The sequence below is a fragment of the Perca fluviatilis genome, chromosome 22 (genome assembly GCF_010015445.1).
Source record: "Perca fluviatilis chromosome 22, GENO_Pfluv_1.0, whole genome shotgun sequence".
Lineage (NCBI taxonomy): Eukaryota > Metazoa > Chordata > Actinopteri > Perciformes > Percidae > Perca > Perca fluviatilis.
The window spans coordinates 15,609,544-15,620,671 of NC_053133.1; the positions used below are offsets into that span (position 1 = coordinate 15,609,544).

The 11,128-nt window shown below is 41.1% G+C and overlaps 2 protein-coding genes across 2 annotated transcripts; both read right to left on the reverse strand.

Moving 5' to 3' along the window:
• Nucleotides 1–312: 312 nt before the first annotated feature.
• On the reverse strand, nt 313–3,642 carry LOC120551907. Its single transcript, XM_039789488.1, has 5 exons — nt 3,454–3,642; nt 3,152–3,183; nt 2,444–2,611; nt 1,757–1,848; nt 313–1,045 (listed from the first exon to the last, which is right to left on the reverse strand). Exons 1-5 carry the CDS (start codon nt 3,518–3,520, stop codon nt 796–798), a joined length of 609 nt encoding a protein of 202 aa, XP_039645422.1. The 5' UTR covers nt 3,521–3,642; the 3' UTR covers nt 313–795.
• A 1,744-nt stretch (nt 3,643–5,386) lies between these two features.
• Nucleotides 5,387–7,610, reverse strand: rrs1 (ribosome biogenesis regulator 1 homolog). Its single transcript, XM_039790553.1, has 2 exons — nt 6,961–7,610; nt 5,387–6,727 (listed from the first exon to the last, which is right to left on the reverse strand). The coding sequence occupies exons 1-2, from the start codon at nt 7,552–7,554 to the stop codon at nt 6,236–6,238; spliced, it is 1,086 nt and encodes a 361-aa protein (XP_039646487.1). The 5' UTR covers nt 7,555–7,610; the 3' UTR covers nt 5,387–6,235.
• Nucleotides 7,611–11,128: the final 3,518 nt, after the last annotated feature.

Below are 11,128 nucleotides of genomic sequence, written 5' to 3' on the forward strand. Positions count from 1 at the left end.
AGTTTTTTTTCCTTCGGCACTGTTAAATAGAAGGGAGGCCCAGTGTGTTCAAAGGAAAATGAAGCATGAGGTAATATACTGAGGCATGTTTCCACTGGAATAAAAAGATGTTAGCCGTAAGGGTTTACTAGTTTTATTATCATTATAACATTTACATATATTAAGCAGCAAATATATATATATATTTACACATTTCAACAGATTCACATGAAGTTGAGAAAAGTGAATGATGGAACAAAATGCGCACAGACAATGGAAAAAACATTTCTCTTAGGTAGCAGCATCAAAGTTGTAGAAAAAATGCTACATTTGATCATTTAAGCATTTTATTGCTTCATTGGTTGCCACTAACTACTATGTTACTTTACACATATGAGCGCATGATTGTAATTATATATTTATTATATATTCAAAGCGCAAGCCTGGCATCGGATCTTGCCATGCTAAAAAATAGAGCAGAAAACAGCTGCTGCTCAGCTCTCTGTACATGTTGCACTTGTGGACATGCCCCCATTAGTGATGTCACATCAGGCATTAGTCCATCAGATGTAATGAGCAAAACATCTTCTGTGACATCACCGATTTAGGTTTGTGCACTCACAATCCAACCTCTTGCTTCTAGAAATGCAGCCAAGTGAAGAGTACCTGGTATGGAAATGAGTACCAGCCCACATCAGGATATTCAAGACCTGTCTTTTCACATTTCAGAAGTTCCTCCATTCACCCACATACTCCCCGATGCAGCCCCACCAAAGTGAACTCAGCTCAGCCATCCAGGACAAAGAGGAGGGCCTCTTAGTCGCCCTCGAAGGCCCCGTTGGTGGCTCCCTGGCATTCACTCTTTTTCCGGCACTTGGACAAGATCCTGTGGAGCAGGCCTGGGGATCTGTGTGTCTGAGGTTGGGAGGCCACGGGCTGAGGCTGAGGGATCTGGGGCCTCTGTACCAGGAAGGGGCCCTCGCTCTCACCTTGGCCCTCATCCAGCACCACTCCTCCTCCTCCACCTCCTCTACTCCCCCTCCTGAGTGCCTGCCGAATGTGTCCACTGGGGGACAAAGAGGAAATAACAAACACAAAGGCCCTGTTTATTCCTCATGACCTAAATTCCACCGCTAGCAGACAAGACAGGCACAGAGCTGTACAGAGGGCTCTGTGTGGTGGTGTGCGTGTTTATGTTAGTGTGTAAGCAGGGTTCAGTGGCAGGCTGTCAAAAATAAATGCCCCCCCTACTGTCAAATAAACTGCAAGAGAGATACAGTACCATATAGGACAACTTTTGCTACACTGAATATAGCATTGATAAAAGGTTTCGTATTTGACGATCCATCATAAATATTCCCAAAAGATTTTGATTGAGCTGTCAAACATTTTCATATCATTTCAGATGGGAGACTAAGGTACAGGGTCTTTCCTTTCCCTCCTGCTCCTCTTTAATGAGATGCAGTGCAGCGAGAGGGGATTGACTAGATGGTGTGTGTGTGTGCGCGCGTGTGTGTGTGTGTGTGTGTTTGTGTGTGTGTGTGTGTTCAGGAGGGTTAGTAATCAGTGTGCTTTGTCAACTAATGAGGGACGAGTGGGGCCACCTGTTCAGGGGTGCTGGGCGGAGAGCATGACAGGATTTGGGGATGGGGGATGTGTGGGGGGGTTCAGTGGTGGAACAGCTGCTGGGTGCTGGGTGTGTGCATGATGTGTATCAATGCACTTGTTAAGGGGGTTGTGTTTGTTGTTATGGCTGCTGCATGAGTTTTACACTTACTTTCCATGTCTACCGCGTACACGTGAATCATTGTCCCAGGCTGAGCTTCTCACAGATAAAGTCCTCCGTAGGGCTTTGGGAGGGAGATTTACCTGAGAATATAATTAATCAGGTGCGTTAGAATTCCTCTGGTATCTTCTCTTATCTGGATGATACTTTTCTTTTCGTTAAATCACAGTAGACAGCTCAAACTCCTAGACTGGGCACTACATTTCCCATTATGCAACTCAATAACGCCTTTCACTATACCCTCCCTGCCTCCTAAATGTTATTTGAAACTCCAGTTTGTAATGCAGGCTTTTGGTTGAAATGTTTAAGCCAACACTGAGATAACTCTGCAAAAAGTGCCTGCAGAGCCATATTAGACATTATCCATCATTAGACCTTATTTGTGAGAGTTTACCACTCAAATAACTCAACAAAACATCACAGATAGAAACATCTCAATTAAAATCACCTCAATAAATAATAAGTTTTGACTTAGAAAATAATGTACGATCCCATTGCTCACAGTAACAAGCTGATTGAGAAACTAGGTCTCCATGGTGTTTAAAAACTACACTGTTGTGGAGGAACAGAATAGAAAAGAATAGAAAGTACAATCTGCCTTCCGACATTAAGCAGCAACAACAACAAAGTCCAGTAATGCTGCATTGCTGAGCACATTCATCAGTCAGCCAACCCAACCTGGCTCAGCTCCATCACACAGGAGGCGGGGAAGTAGCCCTGCTGGCCGTCCAGCAGCCGCCCAAACCACCTCTCCTCCTCATGTCTGGGCAGCACCAGGATAACATCACCCAGAGACAGCTCCAGCTCATCTGGCCAGTTGGGTCTGTAGCTGTGCACCACTACCATCTAATGGACAAATGGAGAGTTACAGCCAGTCATTTTTACTTTGAATTGTGTATCTGTAATATCATTTTACACTGCATTTAAATAGGGTACAGTTTGTTGTATTCCTCTTTGTTGTACTGTTAAAAGCTGTAGTCACTGTCTATGTTTGTATCTGCAGTCCTCAGGTTAGACACGGTGAATGGAGAGGATTATGTGTCAAGACTCAGAGATTAACTGCTGTGCTGTGAAACAGAAATCTGGTTCTACTCTTCATTATCTGTTCCTCCTAAATATGGTCCATAATTTGTCAGAGGAATTAGATGAATTAAACACATAATGGATCCACAGGAAATTGACCGACTTTACATAACATCAATGTCAAACTCATATCAATCAATCTCCATCATATATAAGACTTACAAAACATTAATTAATCAGTTTTGATTCATATTTCTGCTGTTTAAGACCCACATGATGTTAAACTAACAACCTACTGCCAATGATACATTTTGTCAATGCATATAAGATGGATATTTGAATGAAGGAGAATGTTTAACTTGCCTTTTCAGCTTCTGGTCTGTATCGATACCTCCCTGTTAACCATTGAGAGTGGAAATGAATCAGCGAAAAAGGTTAGTTTTGTATGCAAATGTGAATAATAATTTCTTTACATAAATGCATGTACATAAGCATCTCTACAACCCTGTCCTTCAGTAAACGAACAGTACATAGGGAGAGAAAACAAACAATCTAACCCCATTATTTATTCGTCATCTGACATTGATATGCCATCTCATTCTCACTAACAATGAAAACTGATGTCCTGCTAAGCCACAGTTCACTGCAGATATGATTCCACTCACCTTGAGGAGCAAGGACAGTGGTGATGACTTCAAAGTGTTCATTGCTGTGCATGTAGATGCGCTGCATTTTGAAGATCTGACACTTGCACACTGATCGAAGCTCCTGCACTCTCTCTGCACTACCTTAAAATAAATACAGCTGACTAATCCACTGCAGCACTGACTGGAGCTGGGCACACGCAACAACACGTCCTTCCTACAGGGAACACACACAAGTACAGCACAAGACTCAGGACAAATAGTCCTAGGATGAAAAGTGTGTGATGATTACACTAATAGTTGTTTTTTTCTTAATTTTGCAGATTAGAAATTTCACCACATCAAGATCTATTTTCATTATTTTTTAGCTCAGCAATAGAATAAACAGCAATCTTCATCTGTTCAATTCAATTTTATTTATAGTATCAAATCATAACAAGAGTTATCTCAAGACACTTTACTCAGAGATCATGCTTGACCACCTCATCTTCATGCCAGCGCCTATTGTTCTTTGACCATCTGGTCATATGCGAGGGAAATTTAGAGGCCGCTGCCACTGCTCGCCTGACGTAGATGAGAATTCATAATTTCATCTCGTCAAGAGCGCTTGATTGATTTAGGGTTATTGACTGTGTCCCATTTTCCAGTGGCCTGGGTAAGCAGGGACCAAGATGAATGGGCTTGGGACAGGGTGGCGGACTGCTCAACAGATGGTGATTGAACCCTCCCCACACACAAACACACACACATCACGTTGCAAACACACACACACACACACACAGCTCCCCTCTCCCGCTCTGGTGCGATGGAGCTTGGCTGTAAGCTTGTGTCAGTGATTAAAAAGCATCCATCAATAACATGAGAGATCACTCAGCCAGACAATAACATCTGAGCAGTGGAAGTTTGCTGCAAACCAGCAGCCATTATAAATATGCCATGTTATTTATCTCTGCAGAAATACTTTAATGACTTACGACAAATCTATAGAAGACTGGTGCATTTTATTTTCCCAATCTATTAAAAACAATGTTGAAATCCTGTCAGTAGGGCTATGGGTGAGCTTGTCTGTGCACAGTCTGAAAGTGGAAACACCTGTAAATGGATGAGACAACTAATCTCATTATCTTTGGCCTCAGTATTCCTGCAAAACACATGGTTGGACTGAACCCAGAGGAGTCTCTTTCAAAACAGGTAGCACATGAATACATATCTGTACAAAACAAAATAACACCAGTTAGAGTAATATGCTTACTAGAATGACAGAGAAATAGTATTCAACGTGTTTTTATGTACCTACTGTAGATTGTGTCCAAATGTACTGAAGGGGCAAATGTTTTGGCTATCTTGACACTTCTCACTGCTCCTAATTCAGTGTGATGCCTCTAGTCTCGACACCGAGGCCAAAGCCTTTACATAACCAAAAACCACAGCTAAGCCACTTCGAAAACCAATTACTTCAGGGAAGGAGAAAACACTCGACGTTCAAGCATTTATACTCTTTAGATAAACCAGGGCAGCACATGAAATTCACCTAAAAAAGCTGTTTTACTTTGCAAGCAGAGATACAGGTGATATTCTGGAAACATTAGATTGAATTAGCTATATCAACCATCGTCACTTCATTAAAAATATATTTAATTTGTTGCGGAGATGCTTTCACTGATCTGAGATTGTTCCAACTGTTTGCTGCTGCAGCTTTATTTAAGCAACCAAACTAAGATCTTTCAGAGTAGGGTTGGGTAATATCAAAATACATGAAACATTAGAATTGTGTATTTTACCATAGCATTTATACAAGGATGTCTATCACTTAAATATGTGTATATTAAATCATTGTGGATAATGTTGCAAACAGTTAAGCAGGACCATTTATGGCAATATAGGGTTCATATTGAAGCTTTTGAAATCACTGATGAGATACTTGGATTTGTCAGGCCCCTCATTTAATGATTTGATTACCCAAAAAACTCTTTCTGCTACAAGTTTATTTTATCGATAAACATTTTTTAAACTGATTTTTCAGAAAATATTACATACATCATATATGACGTGTATGGACTTGTCCCCCCCCCATATGACCCACATCTACTTGCAGCACAGCTTTATTTAAGCAGCCGGACTCATTAGAAATGTCTTTTCCTCATCTGACATTTTGACACTCATAGCAGGAAAAACACAGGTGTGATTAACATAACGATTGCAATCCATTTAGGTATTCCAGTGCAGCTGCTGCAATGTGTGTTTGCTCATTGTAAAACACTAACTGGGATCAAAATGTCATGTTGTCAAAAACTATTTTTTTTGAAGGAAATCTTAACTTTTATCTTTGCCATATGTCATCTTTGAGGAAATAAATTGCATACGGTTTGCAAGGATTCAGTGAATACATGTAGGATTTTGTTGTTGTAATGCTGTTAGTTACACCTATCCTCCTGCTATTACAAGTCAAATGTAAAAAACAAAACAAACAGCTATGAAGGTCTGTAAAGATGTTTCATAGCTGCATTGAATTAAACAGGAAACAAAAACACAATCTAGTGATTTTAATTTGGGCTGCAGTTAAAAGTATGTTTCCATGAATATTACACATCACACACACACACACCAGTTACCCTCCATGAATGCTGAGACTGATATTTACAAATGTGATGACAGTATAAACATAAAGTGAAATAGACAGTCACAACATTGCATCCATCATTCACAGGTTAACAGTCATTTTATATTGCATCATTCACGTTCAGTCCAATGTTTTGATGCCAAGGCACAAACAGATATAGCAGGATACAGTAAGTTAGAGTCCTCAATGCTTCCCAGGTTTGCCTCTCCTCTTCCCTCCTCCTCCTCCTCCTCCTCCTCCTCCAGCTTTACCTCCTTTTCCTTTGCCTCCTTTTCCTTTGCCACCATTTCCTTTGCCCCCATTTCCTTTGCCCTTTCCTGACATGTTGCCTTTGCGTCCTTTCTTCCCTGCTCCCTTCTTGTACTTAGCTGAGGCCTCCTCTCTGTCGTCCTCTCTCATCTGCTTATTGACAGCCTTGGTGATGTCCAACTTGGGCTTCTTGCTGTCCATGAGTTTCAGAAGCTCCAGCTGCTTCTGCTTCTCGCTAGAAAAGTTGCCGATGAGGGGCTCAAACTTCCTCTTCTTGCCTGTGTTCTTTGGCGGTTTCTCTTTAGGCAGGCGATCCTGGAACCTCCCCACGGATGCTGTGGAGGTTTTGGCCACACTTACAGCTTTTGACAGGTCGTCTTTGGACTGCTGGGCTGTAGGCGTCAGCCCCACACCTGGCAGTTTGACCTTTTAGAAGTCAGAATAGAAATATATAGTCAGAAATAAGAAATGTAAAAATATGTAGTACATTATACTACAATTTCTAATAAATAGAATTAAGAAATGTGTAAAAACAAAATGTATACTACAATATATAATTAACAAATAATGCTGAAAAATGGGATCTATGAGTATGATTAGGCCAAGTTGAAATGTACAGTAGCCTACACATGCAGTGTTCGTGCCAGAGTAAACCAGACCTTCTGCGCCCTGGCGATGTTCTTCAGCCTGTTGAACTCGTTTTTGGCCACTCTCTCAGTCTTGGCTTTGGTGCGTTTGGCGAACTGGTCCTCATTTGGGTCTGCGGTCTCCGGCACCTCAATCAGCCACTCCTTGGTGTCATCCTTGGCCCTCTTGTAGCCCCAGCGCCTCTTCCACTCCTTCGCGGTCTCATCCCAAACCAGGTTGGTCTTCTTCTTCTTCTGTATGCCCTTCAGCTTGGCGAACTCTTCCCATTTTGTTGGAGCTTTGGGCTTCGGAGGCGGCTTCTCTCTGGGCAGCGGGGTCGTCGGCTCTGGTAATTTGGACACTATCGCCTCCTCGACCCTTTCCGTGGGTCGTTTCCAGATCTCGTTGATGAGCAGCTGCGTGTTGTCACGAGCTAACAGCCGCAGGAAGTCGTCTTTCTTCTGCTCTCTAAAGTCCCGCGACTCGATGGTGTTTTTGTCACAAGCTAGCAGGTTACCGATGTCAAACTCCAGGTCAAGCTCTTTCTTCACGGTGATGCTTTTCAGTTTTTCTGCCTCTTCTTGCTCAGCTTTGACTAACAGCTCTTCCACACTGCACGCGGCCATGTTGGTGAGAGCTGAGAATTGTTAAATCCCCACGTGTGAAAGAGAAACACACTCTAAATGACTTCCGGGTCATAGTTAGTGTGGAGAGATACCACCTTTAGCCACAAGAGGTCGACGTTGTTCCATTTCTTTTTTTTGTGATAAGATTAGACTTCATTTATCCCGAGAAGAATAGCTGTGTAGCAGTTGCAATACAAAATGGGGAAAGTAGGCTACAAGAAATATAAAAAGTCGGTCCGTCCGCGCGTGCATGTGAGTGCCTTTTCTTAAATTCTTAAATTTACATTTCCCGTCTCCCTCAATGAAAAACCCAGAATATGCGAACATCTTTTATTTTAAGTCACCAGTCAGACTTGTATAAGATGCATTCTGGACCAATGACTGGCTTTTTAAACTAGGTGTGAGGTCACAAAATCCTTTCTATGTATAATATCAAATTCTGCACAAATCATTCTGCCTAGTGAAGCTCAAACATCTAATGTATGTAACAATAGCGAAATATATTTTTGAGGGGGACTTTTTAAACTGATGTTTTCAAAGTCAAGAATTGTAACCTTTAAATCTAAAATTCTGTTTTTTTTTTAATACATTTAGCTGCATTCCCTTTTAATTTCCACACTTACAAAAAAGTCAAATCCCCATCATATACTGTAGACATACATATCAGTGCTTAGTAGTTGGTTTGTATGTTGTTTTCTTTTTTCCCCATTGTATTATTATTATTATTGTAACAGTTTGCATACTTAAGAAGGTATTGCCTAAAATGTCATTCCATTTTACTCCTCTGTGCTGAACATGAAATAAGTTGAAAGAAAATAATTCAAAGGACGTCCAGACTGATTTCGGTGTGCAGGCTCTTGTATTGAAAAGTTTAAAATACAATCAGTGACAAAACACTACAATGCAGGGACACTTCAAAAACCTACATAACAAGACACATCTCTTTAAGTTTCTGCACTGTAACTCCTATAATGGCTGCACATCATTTTAAAGTTATGGAGTTGTGATACACTTTATAATAGGATTACTATAAATGTTTTCATGAGAGATTAAATTCATGTAAGTATTAATATCCTTCCTTGTCAGTCATAGTATATTCTGTATGAGTTTATCTCATAGATCCAGGGCTTTAATAACTCTATTTTTGTCCTTGTCCCTACTAATTTGGAGAAGGAGATGGAAGAGGAGGAGGAGGAGGAGGAGGAGGAGGAGGGGGGGGGTTTCCATTACAATTGACTGGCTGCTGGTTGCTCAAAGACGATGGTGTTATTATTTTGGGCTCCAGTAATTACATTCATCGACCAGACTTGCCATGTGAATGCTAACACTCTGACAGGCACAGAGATAAGGTCACAAGTGATGCTGTGTTTGGAGATGTGAGGAGGAAATGCGTAATTAGTGGCCCAAAGTCCCTGTTGTGATTTAGAGAGGACTATAAGGTCCTCAGTGACGTGAATGTATATTGTCTAAAATCCCCCAATTTAAACATAGTCCAATAGTTAGCTGCTGACCTCGCTGCCTGTGTCACCCACTGTCTCCACAAGTGTTGAAGGGTTTTTACTGACTTTTGATCCAGCGTGAATTCAGCCAAACAAGATTACTTTTCCATGGTGTTCCTTTTATGGACGAATACACAGCACAGGCAGGATGAAGTTCTATATGAGCTTTGGCCATGGAGCACTCTCAGTGTCTGTATCTCCACAGCTCCTAAATGTGCTTAAAGGATCAGATTTAGAAATAATTCTCTCAACATATTGCCACTTTCATGTGAAAACCCTCCTCACAGGTTAGAATTGTTTATTTATTTTAACCAAAGGAGCATAAAGCAGATTTCTTTGACTCTTTACACTACCACATATGTGAAGCCAAAGTCATCTAATCTTCAGTCTAAAAGAGATCCTGAAATAACTGAAATATAATGAAGACTTTAAGCACCTTTGCAAAAAAAAATTATGAATGAATACAACTTGTGAATGGTTCACTAAGCAGGGACAAACCCAAAGCTTTAACAGGATCAGTGGTTTGCATTATTCAAAGGGCTACAAAGACCGTTCATGCCACATATTGTGTCCTATATATAGAATACATGCATGTGCAGTTACAATATTGCATTTGTCCACTTTATTTGAAGCTTTTCACACTTTTTCCCAAGCCTAGGTAGTATATTAAATGTGTATCTCTATTCTGCATTTCTTCACAGAGAAATGACAATCTGTGCACTTTTTGTCATCTTCATCTTTAAATACCTACTGGCTGGTGGCCACCACAATCTATGAATCACAGCAGGAAAGAAAGGACATTCAATCATGCAAAAACTAGCCAGAGGCTTCAAACTTGCTTTTTTTATTTATTTTTTTAAAGTTGACCTGTTAGCATCAAAGATGTGGTGATAGAGCTGCAGGGCCAGATATAAAAGAAGGGCAAAATAATCTTAACAGCAGCATCCTGGCATAAATGAGACGTGATTAGCGGCTGACAGTTTGCTTGTGTATTTATAGGTATAGGTACATCAAATTCTTACACCTACTTAGCTGGAGGACAGAAAAGTTTTTTTTACACATTTCTTCCATGATTTTGTGGAATACCATTCTGTTTGTTGTCCTCAAAAAAAGAACCTTTATTTTTGCATGATTTACAACAGACCATAAGGTGAAGTCTGCTTTTCTACAGGAAAAGAAGTGCTTGAGCATGTAAAGGACAATTTTCAAGCTTTACACGTGTCACTAAGGCTTCTAAATATTCCCTGAACACAAAGTGAACTATAGATTCGTCACTGTGGTAAAGATCATGGGTAGTAGATTCACACAACATGATTTTTCAGAGAAGTCTTAATAAAAAGGTACTATATGCCAAAATTAACCCTGTAAGCCTGCTCATGCAAAACAAAAAATCCACATGACTGAGCTGTTAGCTGATAGGTTTAGGCACTTTTGTAGATTACATTCACTACTCTCTGTTCCCATGGCGAAAGGGAAATGAGCGTCCCCTGGCGAACAGAGTTTAGTTGGCTGACAGTTGAGGTCAGAGCCTTTATTGATCTGCTGTGGTTGGGACAGAAACACCATTTGGCCTTGTGCAATGCCTCACAGCCGCATGCTGCTCTCAGACTATCGTCTTCTCCGCGTGGTATCTCACACTCTGAGAAGGACAAGCCAGAAGATAAACTGCATCATCTGTTTATTTATTTTTGCAGAGTAAAGGGGCATCAACAAGGGCTTGCAGCATCACCCTTCACTTTGCTGCGCCCTTGTATTCATTTCAAACCGTTTAAACATGACAAAAGTGGGCAAGGGGTATTCCTGTGTTTCATCTCATCTCTCTGGAGGCAGGTCACATTGGTGTGTTGTTTGCAGGTGAGCAGGAAACACAGCTGTGGTCTCCCGGAACACCCTCTCTGTCCAGGTGACGCGGGCGAAACACTTCAGCTGCTCCTCAAAACCTGGCTGGGTTCCTAGAATCAGCACAGCATGGAGGGGAAAGTCCTTGAGATATCATTCCAACCACATTACCAGTGTGTGTGTGTGTGTGTGTGTGTGTGTGTGTGTGTGTGTGTGTGTGTGTGTGTGTGTGTGTG

Excerpts from the sequence above, each read along its gene's own strand:
- LOC120551907 (XM_039789488.1), bottom strand. The coding sequence starts at position 3,520 with ATGCAGCGCATCTACATGCACAGCAATGAACACTTTGAAGTCATCACC. Across the intron at positions 3,184-3,453 it reads CACTGTCCTTGCTCCTCAAG|GGAGGTATCGATACAGACCA; the intron begins GTGAGTGGAATC and ends AATGGTTAACAG. Across the intron at positions 2,612-3,151 it reads ACAGACCAGAAGCTGAAAAG|ATGGTAGTGGTGCACAGCTA; the intron begins GCAAGTTAAACA and ends TTTGTCCATTAG.
- rrs1 (XM_039790553.1), bottom strand. The coding sequence starts at position 7,554 with ATGGCCGCGTGCAGTGTGGAAGAGCTGTTAGTCAAAGCTGAGCAAGAA. Across the intron at positions 6,728-6,960 it reads ACATCGCCAGGGCGCAGAAG|GTCAAACTGCCAGGTGTGGG; the intron begins GTCTGGTTTACT and ends GACTTCTAAAAG.